At 40.0% G+C, this 22,785-nt stretch overlaps 1 protein-coding gene across 9 annotated transcripts in view; it reads right to left on the bottom strand.

The window, feature by feature from the left end:
- The window catches only part of flvcr1 (FLVCR heme transporter 1), a 35,701-nt gene extending 23,979 nt beyond the window's left edge, over window positions 1-11,722 (bottom strand). For 8 of the 9 annotated variants that reach the window (XR_007262839.1, XR_007262840.1, XR_007262841.1 and 5 more), the window contains exons 1-2: window positions 10,904-11,722; window positions 1,761-1,905 (exon numbers count right to left, since the gene is read on the bottom strand). Coding sequence is in view for 3 of the 9 variants with exons in the window: in XM_048600778.1 (XP_048456735.1) it covers window positions 1,761-1,905; window positions 10,904-11,530 (772 nt within the window). In the remaining 6 variants the exon portion in view is untranslated. The remainder of the gene's footprint in view (window positions 1-1,760; window positions 1,906-10,903) is intronic. The other variant, XM_020511994.2, reaches the window with a different exon arrangement.
- Window positions 11,723-22,785: the final 11,063 nt, after the last annotated feature.

Raw genomic sequence — 22,785 nt, 5'->3', positions numbered from 1 at the left:
CCAAAAACTAAACCGAGAATTGTATACTGCCTCAGTTAACAGCATTACAAGAATCCAAGATATAAGGAAGATGGAGAGAAAAAGTAGATACTGTGGCAAAAGTCAGGAAGAAAGTATAAAGAAAAAAAACGGCAAAACATTACTAGGGGGAATAAAACCCCATCTTAATTCTGGAGTGTCAAACTTCTAGGCTCTTGCAGCACAGCACTGCTATGTATTTTCTTAAACTTCCATCAAAGCAAGACATTTTCCATTTATAATCCAATCTTCAGAATCTATCCAACACATGGGGAGGACAAGGGGGAAAGGAAAAGAGACAGAGAAGGTTCAAGGAGTAGAGGCAGAACCAAGACAATCTAAACCAGAAACTACCTATCGTTAAGGTTTATTAATAATTTAGCCTAATTAGAAAAGTAAAATATACCATGTATGCAGGCCAGGGTATGGGCACTTGTTTCTAAGTTACCTTCTGCATACTGTGGAGCCTTTTCAATAATCCATTTTTTCCCCCCTAATTGTTTGGACTTCTCATTACAAAACCAGTTACAGATATCCTCCTATTGCTAGGCACGGATAAACTTGCCCGACATTGGATCCAAACCTAATTTAACAGTCCAGGATCACAACCAGTTCAAATTATAAATTAAAATCCTGATTGGAAGGATTAATACCTATCTTTTCATCAGTATTTTTATTCAGATTAAAGGGGATTGGATAACTACTGAAAAGTAAAACTTGCAGACCTACCAGCAAAGTGTGCTTGAGTGAAATTATTTGCATAGCTTCTTCAGATCCAACATTAGCATGATGGGCCAAATGGCCTCTTCTCATCTTGCATGACTCTATATTCTATAACTAAAGAATCTTTTAATCCTCATGGTAAGCCAACAAAAGGCATGAATTAGGTAAAATGGATGTATTTATTAGCTACTGGGCAACCAATTGAACTAAGATTCACAGTTTCCAAATGAGAATACAGATTCAAGAGTACAAGCACAATGCAAGAGAGCCATACCACACAGAGCCCATTTCAAATAGATTCTGATCAGGCAACAATATTTCAGCTTGATGACCACTTACAAATTGATTTTTTTTAAAAAAAGGAAATTTACTTTTGTTTTAAACTCCCCATCCTTTGGAAAGTGGGCATTTGTTCCCTAATTATCCCCTATTACATGACAGTTGCATCTTGGATAATTTCTTTGAATTCATGTCTCACAAGAAACAATCTATTCTACAACAGCCTGACCTAGTCAACCTAAACTAAATAAGCTATGCTATGCACTAACTTGCTCATTTAGGCAAGGTTTCCACGAAGAAGTATGATAGAGTTTAGCTTCACTGCAAATCCACTTCACTTTAATGTGGTCAAAATGACCTTAAAACATTTTGTATCACTCTAGAAACAAAGCATTATGTTTTGCAGTTCTAGTATCACATCCACAGTAGTTTTGAAAGTTTACCAAATGCTGTCCTAAGTGACCTGTTGTAATGGGTAACTTGTACGTTGCCAAGTCAAGCTTGCTGAACCAAAGTTTGGTAAGAAATTGCATGGTTTTAGAGTGTTATGCCAAGCAAAGTCTATTAACTAATGCATTTAGGTGCTGACTCTAATGTTTGTTTTCTAGTGTAAAGAAATTAAGTGTTCCTACTCGCTGATGCATTTTATTCATATGCAAAAGCCTGTGGATGCATGCTTTCACATACTAGCCATGAATACAAACAGAATTCACATTTCTTAGAAAAAAAAATAAACTTACCTGCTACAACCATGAAGAAGAGCACTGTGGCTACTGCTGCTGTCCCATAGAACAATATACTTATATTTTTTGCCATAACGTTAAGATCGTCTCTAGTATTAGGCACCAAAATTGGAGGTAAAAGAAATCCAAAAGCCACACCCAACTGTGAAATAAAGAAACAATTCGAATATGAAAACAAGACATTTGTTATATTGAAATAACTGCAATTTATATTAATAATCATTAATAATCATAGATAATCATGCAACAGTATTTCAAAGCTCCAAACTCTCTCGAGTTATGTACAAATGTAAGACTTGGAAGCAGGAATATGTCAAGTCACTCCCTCTAGCCTGCACTACCATTTAATGAGATGATATTTGAGTTGATTGTGGCTTCAAATCACATATTCCCACCTATCCCAATAAATCTTTCTCTAACAGGAAATGCTTGCCTCTCGAGGATTGAGGAAATGAGAATGTTCTGAAAGTTCTATTGGAGGTTGGCAGATCAAGATTAAGGTATACATTGCCATGGAGTTCTCTCTGCACTCCAACCTAGATAAACTATAATCTAGATGCAAATTAATTACAGAGCTTTAAAGATGGGGAGTTTTGGTCATGAAAGGGCTAACTGCACAACTACGACATTTATTTTTCCTTTCTTTTTAACTTTTATGACAATCAATTAGACCTGCAGCTGAATGTATTTCCATCTATAAATATACCTCGCACTCCATGCACACAAATATGTTCCATTGGGAGGGTGGGAGATATTGCGGCATTATGAGATTTATGATAGCCTGGCTTTGAATTATTAAGTTTCACTTGAAAACAAAATCAATGACTGACAGGACAGCAATTATAAAGGCGCAATAACAATAACATAGCCCAAGATCTATTTGAAGCTTAGCTTTGCTAAAACTGTGGCCTATGATCGCTTGGTGTTGCACCTGTACTCAAGTATTCATTCAAAACATCCTAATCAGTGAGGCCACAGCTAATATTCAGTATTATTTCATATTCAGTCATTTCCTTAGTTGTCATTATCCCAAACAAAACTGAAGCTCTCACTTTCTCCAAGTAGCTTGAATATTAGCAACCCTTTGCACATGTGTATTACAATTGAAAATTCAAATGACTGAGTAATACCATCAGTCCCATTACTCCATAGTGAAATATTTCAAAAGGCTGCCACATGAGCAAGAAATGGAAGGAAACTGTGGCACAGATAAATTTGAAATCAAAAATAGTAAGATCTAATGTGCAAATGTTTAAAATAATTGAGCAGTGATCGAGGCATTTAACCTCCATTTTTTGCCACTTGTGCCCCAGACAAAGACATTGTGGTCCTCTAGATCATATAGTACAGTAGTCATATTTCTGAACAACTGATGAAAGCTGCAAGGATGTCGGTACTAACCCTTTAAATCGAATTGTTCTCAGTTGAGCTATCTATTGTCAAATAACTTAAAGGTCTACTGAACGATGGCTTCAGCAGGATACCAGAGGACAACTGGTACTTGTGGATTAACACTCAGTTGGCTGTTAACTAACTTCAGCGCTAACCTACAAGCACCAAGTTGCATACCTTCTTTATGGGATGTAATGTGCCACAACAGTTAGCACTTAATGGCAACTTCTAATTGCACTCAAGAAGGAGGAGAGAAACCTAATAAGTCCTTTCGGTGACTGCAAATAAAGTAGAATTCAAAAGAGAGGACAGACATTTACGTTCAAGTGCCCTAAAAAGCAAAGAGAAAAAATAGGATTGGGAAAACTTCATCTGGAAGTGACAAGATCTATTGAGAGATTTCTGCTAAAAAGCTCAATTGAAATAGCCAGTGATTAGAGCAGCAGTGGAAAAGTCTATAATGGCATATGAGCCTGGGCACAAAGTTCCCACTGCTGAGTAGGTAGTGACAGTGGCTGGGTATTGCACCATATCAACATTGAAAATAATCTTACGACAACCTTTGGAAGAAGATCCAGGTTGTCAAAATTCCAGTGATTAGAGGATAATCAAGTTAGGTCACATTTTGATCTGTCATTTGCAGTGAGATCTTCTCTCCTACCTACAGCTCAGCAGAGCCCACAGACTTGTAAATTGTTTTTGGAGGAAAGGGAGAATGCACATCTGGCACTGACACCTCCACATTGCTCCATGGCTGCATTTTATTCTCTAATTTGCACCAGATAAACAGCAATCCTTCTCTATCACCCTCTCTTCACATCTATGCTCATTTTATCTGCACCGCTGTTCAAGTTGATCTTATAGTTAGTCCCCTCAGTTCGGGGGCAAAAATAGGGAATTATTATTTTCCTTTTCTGGAAAAAGGAAATTCTTCTGGAACATTTGTGCAGGCAATACCCCTTGAGTGAATGTAACTTGACTATTTCTTCTTTAAGATTTAATTGGAGCCTCATTTTATAAACAAAAAATATATTTTAAAAGGCCACATTTATTGTTTCCCAGTGTTTTTACAAAGTCTGACAACTGTGTGTTGATCCCCTCGACGTCAATCCCAAAAAAATTGGACTTTTCAAAAAAAAAAAGGGCATTGACAAGTTTGCATGATTGTAAGTGGGTTAAAAAAAACTAAAACTCTGGAATGAAGTACAGGTCGTTTGTATTGAATTCACAAGAACATCTAATTCAAATGGGATTAAATTTATACATATGAAGGTATAATAATCTGTACATTTACCTATATACCTCTGATGTTATTGGTGTAGATATACGTTCTATTTGAAGCAGAATGGCCAACAAAAACAGGCCAGAGCCAGTGGATGTGCCTCGGATGTGGTTAGATTGCAGGTTTCTCACTCAAATTGATGGGAGGGTGCATTAATGAACTCAGGTAATTTTGGGTTTTCAGACGTGCAATTAGAGCATACCTGACCTGCATGATGTTGAATAAATGAACTGGCTTAAGATTTCCAGAAGACATTTGATAAGATACACAAAAGTATTTGCAACAATGTTTACAGTGTAAAGGGTAACGTAGTGGTGTGAATAGATGATTAGCTGGCCAACAATGATCAGCATAGGCATAAATTGATCATTTTCAGGTTGACAAAACATTACAAGTGATGTGCTGCAGCGGTCAGCGTCACGGCCTCAACTTCCGACATTTTGTATAAATGGGATGAGGGAACCAAAGCTAAATTTGCTGATGGCAAAGATAATGAGGAAAATAAGTTGGGGAAAGGATAAAGTCAAGGTAAAGATGCGGCAACTTTGAGTTAAAACATGGGAAATTGTGAATTTTTCATTTTAGCAGGAAGAATAAAAAAGCAGCATATTATCTCAATGGCTAGAGATTGCCGAGCTCCAAGTTAGAAGGATCTGGATTTCTAGTGCAAGATTTGCAAAAACTGTATTATGCAGGTACAGCAAATAATTAGGGGGAAAAAAAAATCAAAATGTTAGCATTTGTGAGAATTGAATCGAACAGTAGGAGGTTGCACTTCAGTTATACAAGGCATTGGCTAGACTACATCTGGGGTACCGCTGTAAATGCACTGGAAGCGGTTCAAAGGTTCACCAATCTCTGTCTTGACAAGTTCACAGACAGGATTGGTTTCTCTTTCAGTAGATCTTAGACTTAGGGCGACTCTTTAGTATGCAGTCTTGTGCTTCAGAAAGACACTTCAATAATAAAGAGTACAGTGTGCCTGGTTCCACTCATGACATGATCTTCGCATATCCTCATTGAACTGCATTGGGCCTCCTGACTTAATGGTAATGGAAGATTGGGTGATATGTTTAGCTAAGATTACAGATTGTGGAAGAGAGATTTTGTGCTGATCACCCGCAGAATCTCAGAGACGTCCAGCTTCAAATAGCTGCATTCTAAATTTTTCCCCACTTTGCAATAGTGCAATACAACACAACAAAAGATGCCTCATTCTGCAGATGCAGTATAGTTTCCAAAAGGTCACTGCAGTGGTCTCTCTGGGCAAATGCATCTGCAATAGGTATACAGATGAGGAGGTGGTAAAGTATTCTAACCACCTGCTGCAATTCCAGTCTAGCAGCTATGACTTTCAAAACTTGGGTCAGCAGTGCTGCTTCCAAGGTATTCTTGATCATGGACATTAATTACCCTAAACTCGGTACCTCTTCAGCCTTTGATACCTCAATGCTTCTCCATTTTGAGCACAACTTGGAGGTGGTACTTAGTGAAGAATATAGGAGGCAATAACAGGAGGTGGCCTGAACAAAAACAAAGCACCTCAAAAAAACTCAGCAAGTTCTGTTTTTCTCTCTACGGATGCTGCCCAAGTTAACGTGGAGTCCAGTGACCCTTTATCAAGACCCAACCAGTACTGTTGAAGGGTCACTGAAATTGAAACGCTAGCTCAGTTTTTCTCTCTACAGAGGAGGCCAGACATCCAGCCTGTAGCAAGAACAATGCTAATACTCCCAAAGTCAAATCTCTACTCAAGGCAGCCCATTTCCCATTCCCAATTAAAACCAATGTCATAGCATGCTTAGTCTCAGTCAGTAAGCGAGCCCCATCAACCCAGGAGAACAGCTGAGTTTGTAAAGATTGTGTCTTTATATTTTCTGTATTTCCTGTTTGTGGACTAAAATGAGAACTGTTTTAAAAATCAAAGTCTTAAGGATACTGCAGTTTTTGGAAGCAATAACATGACACTGCTGGTTTCAGTAATAGTTGAAGTATAGCTTGCAGATGGGCTGGTGCAGAAGCTTGTGCCTACAAACGGAGATTCAATAAGCAACTGATTATCTGTGGAATAGTGACCAGTTATCGATGAAGGTCTTCTGCCTGGCAACTACGATCGGTTCTCAAGTAGCTGAACAGCTTGGTGCTACGAGCAAAACAGAGACAAGCTACAAGCTCAAGAGCTCTCTGCAGTCAATGTTACTATAAGAAAACCAGTTTACTTTTCCTTCAGCAGGTGCTGTTCACTGTGATTTTCAATTAAGTCAGAGAGCTTTTTATAAGTGTCAACCAGACACGTGTACGTACTGCAAGCCAATGAAAGCGGAACAGCAAGACCGAAAAGCAGCATTTTGATCAGCACAAGAATCATCTCAGCAGGTCCTGTTAACAAGGGCCACTGACCTGCTTTTCCAGATTATCCCTCTGCCCATAAAACACAAGGATTTTTTTTCCATCTCTGTGGGCGTGTGGGCATGCATTCATAAGGAGGAGGTTTATAGAGTGGTTAGTTTTAACAAGTGGAATTTATGTCAACAGATCATTTTAATTGTAGCTATAGTTTACTTAATTGTAATTGGTAATCTGCACTTTGTCAACCTGTATCTAAAGCAACAAACGGGGAAATTTTACATACTTTAATAACACCTGTAACTTTTAATAAGAGTCCACAAATAGTGGGGCTTAATTTCTAGCACGCAACAAGAGTGAGACGTGATAAGAGTGGGATTGAACATACACTCACCTTTGTAGAATTGGGCAAGGTGGTGGTGGTAAGTATATACTATCAGTACACCATCTCAGTTAATCAAATCTTCAGAATAAAGTCAACTGATATGAGTAACCCAATTAAGAATAACTCTCGCTAACAAACATGTGTTAAATCAATTGGACTGCAGTTTGAAGAGTGACAAATGCACACCCAGTTCTAGTATTGAATCCCCACTCCAAGATCCTTTTCTCTCAAACTACTGAATATTTAAAACTAAAATTAGTTTTTAAACTGATAATATTTGAATTTTGATATAGATGTGAAAGAAGGATATCTTCAATTTTCTGCAGATATGCAGAGGTCACTTCTGGATTTTCACATATAATGAAATTTCAATCTCACCTCACTTGTGCAGAACTCTCATGCAAATGCAAAAGGGCACTCATACAAGGAGTATTTAAGTAGATTTTGTTAACACAACTGCATAAATGCAGAAAGAGATCATCTATTATGCTTAACTGAAGATAATTATAACACCAAATATATAAATGATCATAGAGTAGGAGTGGATGACTGAAACATATAATATTGAAACAGAAATGCAGAAAAACCTAAGTAGCCCTATGATGATTGCATAGGCAATGCGAGGTGCACAACAATTAAATTCAGAGAGCTCATGCCCAGGGTACTGAAACAATTGAATAGATCCTCTTCTGATCACTGCGACTCATCCACATTGAACATTTACATGTTGAAACCTAGTGATAGGGACCAGTAATCAGTTATTAAGTTCCTGAATGCTATATAGTGTTAGGGAACTCCGTGTGCTGATCAGTGCTTCATATTCTATTTTTAAAAAACGCTGTTCGAAAGGTATCAATGACTGAATAATTTACCACACCAGCCATAACCTACTGGCATCTTTGGACACAAATGAACAGCTTGTAGTCTGACTAGATTTGCCTCTATCATAACATGCAGTCAGCAGTAGGAATGTCATTAATGTGCATCTCACTATTTGGCTCTGTGGTACCTGAAAAAAAATTCAGCTTCCAGTTTGAACTAATATCTTTGCTTGTTAATTCTTGCAATGGGCTGGGTGATTGTGGCAAAATCAGGTGTAAATCTGGCACAATCATTCAACTATTCCCAGTAGACTTCTTACCTCACTCAAGCTGCATGTAGCACTGATATCCAGGTATGCAAATAAAGTATGGTGGATAGCATTTGAAATGCTGCTGAAGAAATTCCATTATTATGTTGTTCATAACCTCTGAAAAAGAGATCAGCTGCCTGGATTTGGGAGCTAATTTTAAAAGTATTGCAAGGAGGTCAACTTTCAAAAACTGTGGCTCCAAACAGTTTGTCAATAGCCATGAGGTGTATCATTCAATTGAAGCTGGACACCATCAGATTCTAATGTTCATTTAATATAGGCACGCTTGTTGAGTAAGCTTGCACTTACCCCGGTGTCTATCATTCCTTGCTTTGGTATATTCAGCGTGTTCATTTCAATCATCAATGACCTGGATAGATTACTTGACACCATCACATTCACCACCTATGCAGCATCAGGGTCTGGATGGAGTGAGTATCGCCCTCTGGCTGTGATGTTTAGTACACCATCTTCTGAAGTCTTGGATTCCATCTTCCTCACAGAACTGTCCCATGATTTAGAATGACAGGAAACTGCAAATCCATTTTGGTTAATGCGCAATAATCTGATTTTACCTCTGAAAGGGAAGGATCCTTTGTGTATTACCACTGGAATCATTTGAAGATGCTATTTTGTTCCTGGGAACTCTACATATACTGTCATGAGACATGCTGTTTATGGATGTTATTACAGTGGCATGTTTGTTCTATGCCTGAAGTTTGCAAGTCAAAAGTTTCCAATGTTCAGTCCATACCCAGCACATCGTGATGATACTGTATTTTAGAATTCTCGTGCAGGTTCTAATTCATGAATATTAGGAAGATATGTGTCTACTGCCTCACTCAGTTTGTCTACCTGGCCTAAACATTTTTTTTTTTCTTCAGCACAAAGTCTGCTCACAAGTTTCATACAGTTTGCCTCACCTTTTTCTGATACTGTAATATTAAAAACAGAATGGCATACTTGTTAGTCCCGCCTGAAGCAATCAGAAAACTCAAATCGTCTGAATCCGTTTTCTCCTTCAATCCGAGACCTGATCAACATCTGTATCAGCTGGGAAAATGATGGAAATCCTTGTTGCCTTTCCTTGAGGACTTTTTTTGTTTTAAAAGGGTATTTACGTTCGGCAAAACTGCACAGAAATGTTCTGGAATTGTCCTTTCATAGAAAGTTTTTATTTTTCAAAGTATTTAAGAGAAAATAGAAGACATGTTAAAGCATACACAAATAGTAACAAAAATGGCAGCTCAAACGAATAGCAGACACCAAATACTTAGTGACACATTAAACCCCCAGATATCAAAAGTAATATTGGGGGTAAGAAGTGAGGTGAGGGGAAGTCAGGAAATAAAAGGCCTGAACTGAAATGGTCTCCATTATCAAGAACACTAAACAGAGGGCAGCGCAGAATGACAAAGCTGCCACTGCCCAATGACAAGGGGTGGGGACGGCTTCTGCCAATTCGCTAACCATTCAAAAATAACATCCACCAATCCATGCCATAATCTCAAAGTGTAGATAAGAGGCGGCGATCTGGAAATATCAATGAAAAATTAAAAAGGTCAAGTCAAGTGTTAATACGCAGACTTAAATCATCAACAATTGAAAGAGAGGACAGAATTTTCACTGAACTGGCTCGAATAAATTAAGACCAGAGTTTCAGGAACCTCTCTTCCAAATGGAAAGGATACACAACTTGTGCCACAAAAGCTGCCAATTTCAGACTGCTTAGGCTGCAGTTCACCACAATGATAGTATTTTTTTTAGAAAAAAGATAAAAAGGGGCTGTCTTGTGCAACATTGCCGATGTCTTCAGTGATTTCTTTGTCAAGTGTAACGAACGATGGAATGAGATATCAGTTACAAACGTATACGTGCATGCAAGACAGGACACCATTTTCTTCTGCCAAGTTCTTAACTATAACTGCCATTTTTTGAAGGTTTCCTGCTTGAATCATTACGTGATGAAATCCACATAAAATGAAGTAAAGCATGCGTTTGACTGAGCAACGTGTCCCAGCTCGGAAGGGAGTAAATATGCATTTTAAATGCAAAAATATGCTTTATTCATAAATTATCTATAACTAGCGCTGTCGGATAAGCCGGCATCGTAGCCGAAAAATCTAAGATAAAGGCAAGTTCAAACATTTGCGAATAAAAAAAACTCAAGGCCGCCAATTTCCTCATGGTGGGGGGAGATATCGGGCGATTAACGGGAGCTCCAAATCTACGTGTTGGACGGTTTGAGGGGGATTCAAGGTGTTCGGTCTTGAACCGCGATCGGGTTACAGGACGGGGAGGAAGAGGAAACGCAAACAATAGCCGACTCGGCTGCAGATCGGGGCAGCACGGTTTCTGGAACACACGGTGACCCCCGGGGCGGTAAAGGAACGGAGCATGAAAGGGAGCGGAAACGTGCCCAGCCGCCCCGCCGCCGCGACGGGCGGGGCACATTACTGCAGCGGCGGGAAAAGGACCAAGGTGACAGAGCGCCTCCCGCTCGTCCGCCCCACACACACACGCCCCTCTGGAGACCAGGAGCGGTGGAAATCCCCAAGCCCACTCTGCCCAATTTCAGATCCCCCACACTTGATGCTCCTTACCTGATTGCCCAGGACGGCGGTAGCACACGCTGTCGACACCTCCTTGGGCCCGAACCATACTGATGCTACCCTAGAGGGCAGGCCAAGGATAAAAATCTGAGCGATGGAGCAGACCGTCTGGGCGAACATGGTCACTCCGAACAGGTCTTGCCTCACGCTGGCGATCTTAATCCAGGCTCCGATGCAGTTGAGGCCGGAGCCCAGTAACGCCACAGTCCGCAAGCCTTTCTTGTCGAGCAGCCAGGCGGCGGGGAAGATGAGGGGGACGTAGACGAGCATATAGACCACCGAGAGCCAGTCGATTTGCTCGTAGGAGACTTGGTAAAAATAGCAGAAGATGTTGGCGATAATGCTGTACTGGATCCACTGAAAGGCGTTCACCATGGAGTAGAGGCTGAACACGATCAGAATGACGAACCGGTTCCAGTAAACGCGCGTCTGGATCGGCTTCACATCGCCGGTCAGCATAGCCTCCCTCTCCTCCGGGGACCTAGCACCTTTCATGCATTTTCCGTCCTGCATAACACCATCTATATGGCCAGAAAGACCGTTTATAACCACTTCTTTACCGCAGGCGGTAGGTATTGCCTTTGTGACAGGGCACCCAGTTCCATCGGCATCCACCATTGTTAGCTTTTGTTTTATTTATTTTGTTGATACACAAAATATATGGTTTTTACAACTCGCTTATAAACTAAAATATATTTTTATATGTTACACGTTCGATTTTCTTCGAAAAAAATAAGATTATAATTCGCAATTAGGAGCACGTACAATTCCTAATTGAAGATGTTTCCTAAGCGAATGAGAGCGGATCTGAGATGCAGTGGTTTATGAAGCCGCTGCACGCATTCCACGAAGGCGGGGTGATAATTGACGCCGCTTTGGTCCAATAGGGGTTCGAATCATGGAGGCGTGCATGATTGACGTGGAACATTACCAATCGTCTACAACGATAGGGAGGGCATGCAAATTAGGCGTGCATTGACCAACCGGATCTCAATATCGGTGATAGAACCGACCAATCGGATACAGTGGTAAGGCGGGACCGTATGATGATTGACACCTCACTCGACCAATGTGCTACTGGGCGTCGCATCGATGTGGAAAATGCGCAATCTTCGCTAGAGAAAATTTATTTTTTTGAGAATGTCAAAATATTAGCAAAGACAAAGAACAAATCCACTTGCTAATTAGAGAATTAAAATTCAATAAAACTTCAGTTTAATCCGATCTGAAAAAATAAGAAGCACAATGGAACTCGTGTCTTGGCTTTCAGTTAAGCCAATTGAAAAATCTGTTGATGTGACATCATTGTTCCGCTACGGTTAGTTTGGAAGAAAAACTTCGAGATATCTTACGCAGGATTTTAAACACTCCGTAAACAGCGTGTGTTAAAAATATCAAGACATGTTCCACATCGACACGTTTAAATGTTTTAAATGTCTTGTTTTTTCCCTTTTTCAAACTGTCGACATCTAAAGACCATTCCCTTCAGCAAATATATTCACAAAATGGCTGTTGCTGTCATGTGATTTCATATCCTTTGACTCCCCCCAATGGCAAAAATAATTAAGAACCACCATTTGTTTGAGAAATATCATGTAAGCAAAAATAAAATTCAAGATACCCGTTCTTTTATTGCAAGCTGGATATTAAACAAAGCCTGGAACATAATTTTGATGCAAGGTATTATGGCTAAATATGGTACACAGAGTGATGATCTGGTAGTCAATAAGTATTCAGTTTAGATATGATGTCAGTTGAATAGCAAATTTCTCACGCTGTTTTTGCAATGGTGTAGATCTCTTTCTTTCTGGAGTAAACTACACTTATTTCTTGTTTCCTTTTACTCTGAGCAAATAATAAAACTACCCAAACAGAGAATGTTGGAGAAACTCAACAAGCCTGGCAGCATCAGTGAAGAGAAATAGAATTAACACTTCGAGTCTGGCGTGACTCTTCTTTGTTTCAGATTTCCAGCATCTGCAATATTTTGCTTTTGTTTGAATTAAACTATACGTCTTGCTACCAGGTTCAATAAAATTCTGCAACAAGGACGGGAGAATAAAGAGCCACATATACATGTTTGATGACAAACTTTACATTAGATAGCACAACAAGTAGCATTAATGGAAACACAAAGTTACAAAGGAGCATGACCTGAATAACTGCACAAACAAAACTGAATTCGCTGGGGAAATATAAGGTTATTAATGAAAGACCTAGGGAAGCTAAACGGTGAGAACCCAGGACTTGTGGAAGAGCAAAAAAATTTAGAAATCCATATACAGAGCTCACTAAAAGCTATAATGGGCATTATAATGTATCCAAAGGAGGCTGAAATGCAAAGAAACGCCAGTTACGAATATCAAGAGCACTGATTGCACCATAAATTTAGGCACTATGTTTCAGGAAGGATAATACAGTGGACTTTGGGACAGGGGTGTTGGAGAGAAAGGGCAGAAGTGCAGCACATATTCACCAGAATCATACATGGACTGAAAGAGTTAAAAAATGAGGACAGTAAAATCTAGGCTCGTGCTCCCTTGCCTATAGAAGATTAAAAGATGATCTAAATGAGGTTTAAGGTGATTAAAAGATTTGTTGGCTAAATAGAAAATTGTTCCTCAGTTGAGATTGTCCAATTAGAACTAGGCAAAGTTAGGAAGCACTTCTTTTTGGAAATCTGAAACACACTCTCATAGCTTTGAGACTAGATAAATTGAAAATCCATAATCAAGATAGATTGCTCATGAAGTGAAAATATCCAGAATTTGTAAATTGAGATCTAATTAGTTGGCAAGATGATTGAGGGACTAAATGATCATCTTCTATTCCTATGTCTATTATTAGCCTAATATATTGCAATATATTAAATGCAGTATTTGGTTTCATAAGCATATAAGAAATAAGTGTGTAGACCCATATGGTCAAACCTACTCTGCTGTTTAATACAAAAATAGCTGAACACTTACATGAACTTTACATTGCTGAACTATCCCAAATCTTATGCACAAAAATCTGTTGCACTAGCTAATATTAAATATTAGAAGAGAATGCCAGTTTAGAAGAGAAGAGAATGCCAAAAATTCACAGCCCTATGAAAGAGATGTTCCTTCACAGCCTTGATTTTTGTGGAGTCAGAGTTATACAGCACAGAAACAGACCTTTGTTCCAATTCATCTGCGCCAACCTGGTATCCTAAACTGATCTAGTCCCATTTGCCAGCATTTGGCCCATATCCCTCTAAACCCTTCCTATTCATAAACCCATCCAGATGTCTTTTAAATGTTGTCATTGTACCCACCTCTACCACCTGCTCTGGTAGCTCATTCCATTAACGCACCACCCTCGGTGTGAAAAAGTTCCCCTCAGGTCCCTTTTAAATCTTTCCCCTCTCACCATAAACCTGCAGCTTTGGACTCCCCTACCCTGGGAAAATGACCTTGGCTATTCACCCTACCTATGCCCCTCATGATTTTATAAACCTCTGTAAAGTCACCCCTCAGCATCCAATGATCCAGGGCAAAAAAGACCGCAGCCTGTTCAGCCTCTCCCTTTAGCTTAAACTCTCCAATCCTGGCAACATCCTTGTAAATCTTTACTGAACCCTTCATGGAAGCTCTGTAGCATACAGGTAGTTCTCCTATAACATGATAGTTGCATTCTTGTGCAGCCTCATGCTGTAGAAAATCACCATAAAAAATCGCGTTATAGGGAATTCGCTATAGGAAATCACTATACTGTACAATAGAAAGTTCATGTTATCCAAACAGCGTCCACTATTCGTTAATTGTATTCAAGCCAATTCACATTAACAAAACATGTGTTATAGCAGAAATATCTATCTAAAATGGTGGATGGATCTCACATCCAGAAATCCAAACCCCATATTCAGCTAAAATCATTTTTGCCAGGAAGTGAAAAATGAGGATGGTACATGACTCATATCTGGGGCAATCCAGAACTCAGCAGAGTTTTTAGACTCGGCACTGAGTTCAAACCTCAGCCCTTTAAAAATGCAAATGAAACTGCCTGGCAAGTGTACAAATATACCGTTCTAACATTTCTTCAGCAGTTTGTTGACATAGTCCTAAGTGCTATCAGAGTAGTATTAATAATGCTTGACTGCTTTTCACAAGCCTCCATTTTAATAATACATTTTAATATACATTTACAGCTTTGACAGCTAAAAGAAATGGATGAAGGATTAGCTGTCTGTGATTTGGGTTACACATACAAATGTTTGGGTTTTTTTCGTAACAATTTAGAAAGTTGGTGGGAATTAAATGCATTGGACAGTCTTCCATTGATGCAAATGTTTTTTTATATAGTGAAGTAAGTACTCCATATTTTGAACTTTATTTGATTTCATCCCAACATGGTGGATTCCTAAGTTGGCATATGGGCTATTAAGAATCAGGGGGATGGGTTGGCTTGAGTTGGCACTACCTTTGTTAGGAGACATAAGGAGCCATGGAGGTGGATGAGGGGTGGGGTTTTTACCGAGCTGGCATTGAGGCTACATGGGTCCATAAGCGTGGTAGGGCATATGAGTTAGCATGATCTGGAACTGTATTAGTTTAGTGGCTATAAGTAACCATGGAAATGAATAGGAGACTTGGCTTGTGACTTTGGTTTAACCCCTAATGAATGCTGAATGACCATTTGTTATGTGGGATTAATTTTGTAACCATGCAAAAGTGCCTGCTAGCTGAAGCAACTTCAAACAGGCACTACAAGTGGCTCCAACATTTGAAATGTGGCAAGTGGAGCATATGAGTTGCAGGGCATTCCGGTAAAAGTGGACACCCTAGCCAGTCCGACTGATCTTGGGGAATGCCACTTGAGTGAAGGCAGTTGCATAACCTAACTCAGGATGTATCCTGAACAGAGGGACTTACGTCAGCCCACAGCAAACCCCAAAACAAAGCCAAGCCTCAGCCAAATGATTAAAATTTTCTTCAGGATCCGGGCCGTCAAGTCATTCCAAGTGCTTCCGTAGCATTTCGTACCGTAGCAGCTGTTTCAGTAATTGCAGAACAGTCTTTAACAAAATTTGCTTTGCAAAGCTGGCGGGGAGGATGGGGCGCTGTCCCTCACAAAGCTGGAAATGAACTATGTGTACTTGCAATTGTGGTTAGATGAGGAATTCCGGATGTACGTTACAATTAGTACCCATAAGGGTTTGTACCAATATACGAGACTGCCATTTGGGATATCATCAGCCTGTACAATTTTTCAGCAGACGATGGAAACATTTTGCAAGGTCTACCCTAGGTTGTCATTTATCTAGACTATGTGCTGATAACAGGATAAACCTATAAGGGGCACTGAGAGAACTTGGACACAGTTCTTAGACATTTCTCCCAGGCAGGCATATGCCTTAGAAGGGAAAATTTGTGTTCCAGGCATCCCAAGTGACCTACTTGGGCTACAGAGTTGACAATACTGGATCACACCCATTGGAAGATAAACAGAGGGTGTTAAAAGGTGCCCTGGCTCCCATGTCTGTACTGGAGCTCATGTCTCAGAGGTGCCCACTCAAAGTGGTTGGACATGCATGGAGTTCATTTGTCAAACATGGGGACAACGATACAAAACCTGCATGCATCTTTTGCAATATACAGACTCCTGGAAGTGTTAGCCACTGATAATGACCCATTTTTGCCAGCACGGAATTTGAGTATTTCCTATAGTCAAATGACATTCGACATATAAGGACCACTTCATACCATCCATCGTCCAATGGTCTAGCAGAAACAGCAGTCCAAACTTTAAAGGCAGACTTAAAGAAACAGCCTACAGCTTCACTAGATACCAAACTGTCCTGGTTCCTATTTGATTATGGGACCATCCTTATTGCAACTCCAGCAGAGTTGCTAATGAAATGAAGACTCCACATCAGGTTAAATCTGATCTTTCTGAATGTGGGTGGGGGGTGTCAGTGAAATGGCATCAGGAACACCAATGCCGGACACAAGACTCCACTAACCGGGAGTGATAAGGGATGTACTTTTATGCAGGAACCATGGGAATGCTCCTGCATGGTAAGAGACGTGGTCAGTGTGAGTTCAGGTCCAGCAGCGTACAAGGTCTGGGGAGGTGCAACAGTCCTGAACAAGCACATGAACCATATGAAAGCTGCAAACACGCAAACAGGCAGGACCAAAACATGCCCGGCTTGTCAGAATAATCAGAAAGGCTGGCAGAAACCCTGGTTTCTCACCCTCTGACAAATGTTGAAGAGACCTTGGAATCTGAGATGGACATGGTTGATGTTGCCGCCTGAAGAAGAGGATGAATTTCTTCTGAGACACTCGGGATGCAAGAGGCAGGCTATTGTGTGTTACACGCTGCCCATATCCACGTCAGAATCGGAGGAACCTGACCTGGTGTTAAAGCGCCCCAGGAGTACCTACAAGAAAATGAACCAGCCTATATCCTCAGATTCAGAAGGGAAGGGGTAGAACGATTGTAACAAGGTCAGCTAGCTGGATATCATAGAATATGAGTTCCCTGATTGGGACTGTTAATCTGGCCCAATCAGAAAAAAACTGGTGTGTTGGACATCCAGACACCGAGAGCCAGCTCTGGGAAAGCTAAATCAGTGTCTTTCCACATGTAAATAAAGAGAAATTTAGTGATGGGATACCAGCCATTGTGCAATTATTTCTGCCTCCTCACTTCTGTCAAGTGAGTAAAGAAGTAAGCACTCCTATTTTCTAAACTGTTTATGACATACTCAAATGCATTCACTTGTCCACTGAGGAGGGTAACAAAAGGCGGAAAGAAGTTAAACTGTCAAACTAAAATATGCTGTTATAATGCAATTGTAAAAAGAGCCTTACTTAATTGCCTTCCAAATGTTTACATGCCATTTTTGCCTTTTTTCATCGATTAACAATGACCCAGATTTTCCAGTCCACTGCCACCTACAAAGTTTGCTGCCCTTAATGAAATTACAAATTTTCAAACAGAACCTCTAATCCGTGCTGAAGCAGTTTTCCAGGTCCAGTAAGTGCAGGAGAGTTGATGACTAAAGAAGACACTCACTTTTTTATGCAGTTCACTGCCATATTCAGGTATATTTGGTAAAAGTTTCAAGTCTTTTAATAAATGAATGAATGAGTGAATAGATGGATTGTGGAGTTGGCAATTGAGTCAAATCTATGCTGGTTAAGGGGTAGTGAGTTGAGTAGGTAGTTCAGATGGTCAGAGGCATTCAGGTCAGGAGGATTTTGAAGATTGAGTGGGCATTTGGGTTGGGTGGAGTAGTCAGGTCAAGTGTCTGATTGGTTGGGTCAGGTGAATTATCAGGTTGGGTGGGTAGTTGGCTGGTATGTACTCGGGTTGGCTAGGTAGTTGTGCTGGGTGTGTACTCAGGTTGGGTGAGTAATTAGCTAAATAAAGCAGTCGTGTTGCTGAGGTGATTGGATTATTGGAGTTGGATTGCTAGGAGAGGGAGGCGGTGTATGGTTTGTTAGGTCAGGATAGAGGAGACGATTGAGGATGGTCAGTTGTGGTGTTCAAATCTGTAACGTTGACTAATCACGGTATTAAATCAGGTATTAACCTGCTTAACATTTTCTTGCTAAGTATCCAGGTATTTATCAAAACCATTCATGATTTTGAAAACCTGTCAATTCTCTCCCTAACCTTCTCTGGTCACTCTACATAACTGAAGATCGAGTGGGCATTGGGTTTAGTTAAGTCATTGGATGGGTGGGCACTTGGGTTGCGTGGGGTTGTTGGGTCAAGTGTGTCATTGGTTACAATTCGAGTAATTTCCTTGTTTTAGCATAATTTCCTTGTTTTAGTACTCATACTCCTAATTATAAAGTTAATAATTCAGTATACCTTTTATAATACTTCTCAACTTGCCTTCTACTTTCAAAGATTTGTGCACATCTACTCAAGTCTCTGTTCAACTCATCTAGTCTGTTGTATTTGTTGCTCACAATGTGGTCTGCTCTACACTGGGGAGACAAAACAGAGTGGGTGACTGCTTTGCAGGACACCTATGTTCTATTCACAAAAATTACCCTGAGCTTCCTGTTGCCTGCCACTTCAACACACCACAATGTTCTCTGGCCAGCATCTCTGTCTCAGGCTTGCTGCACTGCTCCAGTGAAGCTCAGCGCAAGCTAGAAGAACAGCAACCTCATTTTCTGCTTGGGACCCGACAGTCTTCAGGCCTCAATATCAAATTCAATAATTTTAAGGTCTGAGCACCTTCTCCCTTACCCCAATCCCTACACACTAGGACTTGTCATCACTTGGGCTACTATCACAAAAAGCCCATTATCAGCCACTAATGTTCTCCATTAGCAGCTATTGATTCTCCCAGGCTCACTTTTACCCATTCCTTTGTCTGTCCAACTGGGCTTCATCTCCACCAATTATTTATTCCTGACCTGCCCCACCTCCCACCCCCACCCTCTTCTTTTAAGAAATCCATGCTTGCTTTAATTGAATAACCCAAATTTTCGATGTAAGGTTGCCCTTAAACTGGCAACTCCACAGAAACTGCCAAATCTGCTGAGTACTTCATGCATTTTCATTTTATTTGAGATTTCCAGCACCTGCATTTTCTTTTTGCATTTGAAAAGTGGATACCTAGAGTTTACTCATGAGGTCAATAACAGAAGCTTTGTGCCATGCTTATGAATTTAATGCTGAAGCAGTTTTTAAGACAGAAGCAAACAAGAAAGATGAGTATAGTTCCATGTTCACCTACGTCCTAATGTGGTAAGCACCCCAACTCTGTCCTTTAAAGCCTACTTCATCATATCATTTCTGACACCAGTATACCTTGTAGATGTGCTCATTCTTTTCTACCTATGTGCATTCTCCCCATCTGTCTATCCATCACTAAGATCCGTCATTGTGATGCCATGCATCTTCCTCATAGTGATCTTCAACAAATACTACACATCAGCAGTAGAATTATATCATTCTCTCACTCTTAAGTTTCTTTTTTCCATTAATAGTGAGAAAAACACAAATAAAGTGGGTGGCACAGAACTAGAGGAGGTTTTCTCGCATCTTTCAACTGACAGCTGCAGAGAAGGTAGCATTGGACATCAGTGGAATCTCAGCATGCTTTGCCATGTAGAGTTAGTGGTCTCCCTGATGAACTAAATATTGGATAGCCACATGACATACAATACTCCATCATATTGGTTTGCTGTTAGCAACCAGTGAATCATGTTGATGTTAATGTTCACATGTTTTTATCTTGAGGGTTCTACTTTGTCTTTAAACTTGTACAGGACATTAAAGCACCCCATAGAAGATGGTCCAGGAGGATAATGATGAATTCTTTGAAGTGGTCAGCCCCCTTTGTGAATTACAACACTTGTGTAGATCAAGCATTTGCTCATGTTTCAATGAGACCAATAAGGCAGGTTGTTGGGTCTCACCTGCTCATTCACACATCACAGGTGAGCAACAGCAGTAAAGGATGGTAATGGGGAGTCCACATTTGAGGCAACAAGACATTGTAATTTCTGCTCAACTGGAGGTAGATTTTGTATGTGAGGAGCCATTGTCCAAGAGGGAATTTCTGGAGAGACAGCAAAAACTTTTTAGTGTACTGGTAGGCATTCCAGTTGTATTGTAAAAGTTGTCAACATCAATCTATGATTACCATGATTTGTAGGTATTTATAATAATATCTTCATTTTTCGATTAAGTGGCCATCTAAAATAAGCATTAAAACAGAGCAATTACATGAGTGGCTTCCAAGCCTTTTGTGCTCTTGTGTTCTAACTCTGTTATATTTGGCCAGCATGGTTATATGACAGGTTTAGACAAATTCGGCTAATCTGGAGAAACATTGCAGAATTTCAGTCTATCATAGGCAATAGTCTATGGGATTTGTTATTCTCACATGGAAGTGGTTGACGACTTCAACATAACCAGAATTTCATATCATCTGAGTTTGAACTTATTACAGTTTCACTTTAGGTAAGAATGTAAGCTGTGAGGCAAATACAAGGAGCCTGCGAAGAGATATAGAGAGGTTAAATGAATGGACACTAAGGTGGCAGATGGAGTATAATGTGGGTAAGTGTGAGGTTATTCGCTTTTGTAATAAGAACAGAAAAGTAAAATATTTTTAAAAGGGATGAAGTCAGAGATACACACACAAGGAAAAATTTAACTTGCAGATATAACAATCAATTGGGAAACTAAGTCAATTATTAGCCTGTATTACAAGGAATTGGAGTGCAAGAATAAGGAAGCCTTGCTACAATTGTAATGGACTTTGGTAACAGCACAATCCCATTTATGCAGTTTTTGTCTCCATATTAAAGAAAGGATATACTTTCATTGAGTGCAGTACAAGGAAGATTCGCTAGATTGTCACTAAATCCAGATCGCAGCCGGTATTGTTCCAGAAGGCGTCAATTATTTGTTCAAACTGATTTGACATCCTGAGCTTACTGGTGTTCTGGATGTGTCTTTGAAACTTATCTTCTACATGTGCTGGGTGTGGCCTGTGAACTGCTTCTCTCTGCATTCCACTGAATTGTGATTATCTGCAAAATATGATTCTCTTTATGAACCAAAAGTTTAAATTCTGAACATTGTTTAGTAGTAACCAATACTGAACATTGATTTGATATGAGAAAATTATTATTATTAACACTATGGAAAAAACTTGGATTGTGCAGCATCTATTTCCTTAGGGACAATATGTTTTTCTATTGCTAGAAAATAACATTTGAGATTATAAAGGGAAGTGTACCAATTGTCATCTTGATAAAGAGGGTTGAATATGTGAAATTAATAACCAAACAGCAGGCATATTTGACCACTGTGCTCCCATTTTCAAGCACCATATTTCAGCCTACACTTAGTGTTATCTTCATCCAGCTAACTGGCTAGTCAACTGTATACCATGTCACACCCATCAACGCTATATAAAGCAATCATGAACTATCTTAAGGCTAGTTGCTGCATTTCTTCTGGCTGCTGGTGAAGTTGCTTACATTTTGGAGCTACGTTCAAATTGTCAAACAATTTACTGATTTACAGATAGTGGCCTGGCTGGTGACAACTATTTTTCATTCAGTTCAAAGCTTGTATTAGAATGCTTCCAGAAATGGGCAGCAGTAGGATAGTAGAAAGGTCAACGAGTACTGAAGGAATTTGGAAGGGCAGAGTATTTGAGAGGGAAGAGAAAAAGGGAGGCATGGAAACAGGAGACAGGGGTCTGGGAGAATAAAAAGAAATGTGAAAAGGGATATAAAAAAGTGAAAGTAAAAGTGATTGACTTTGGTTCAGAGATTTGAAATAACTTTTATCCTTCCTTGCAGCCACAAGGAAATAATGTCTGCCTTTAGGTAGCACTAGCCATTTGCAGTTTTCAGCCTCCTGCTGATATGTGCAGTTGTGGCAAAGTGGCAGACAGCACAAATTTTAATGCAGCAGAAGAATGGGCACCAGTCAGTTGCTTACTGTGATCCTCACACCCATTCTAAGGATTAGCCAACTTTCCCACCGTGGCTGCTGTAATGGAGAAAGCCAGACTGCTTGTGAAAAGATGTCTGAAAATTTTGCAAGGTTCAGAAGTGTAAGGGCTCACAAATTGATTGCACAGAATTATAGGATAATTGAGCAAGAATAGTTCAAGTCAGGACATGTACGCAAAATGTTTGCATAACCTATCAACTCATCCAGTTCTCCTCAGCTCAGTGCTTGCAACATAATAAACAGCTCGCTCCCTGCTACCTTTGTCACTCCACCTTTCAAAATCTTATCTCATCCTGAGATAACAAGGTGTAGGGTTGGATGAACACAGCAGGCCAAGCAGCATCAGAGGAGCAGGAAGGCTGACATTTCGGGCCCAGACCCTTCTTCAGAAAATG

Source organism: Rhincodon typus, chromosome 9 (assembly GCF_021869965.1).
Source record: "Rhincodon typus isolate 14 chromosome 9, sRhiTyp1.1, whole genome shotgun sequence".
NCBI classification, from domain to species: Eukaryota; Metazoa; Chordata; class Chondrichthyes; order Orectolobiformes; family Rhincodontidae; genus Rhincodon; species Rhincodon typus.
Note: the sequence above shows the minus strand (reverse complement) of the source record. Positions and strands in the feature narration are given on the sequence as shown.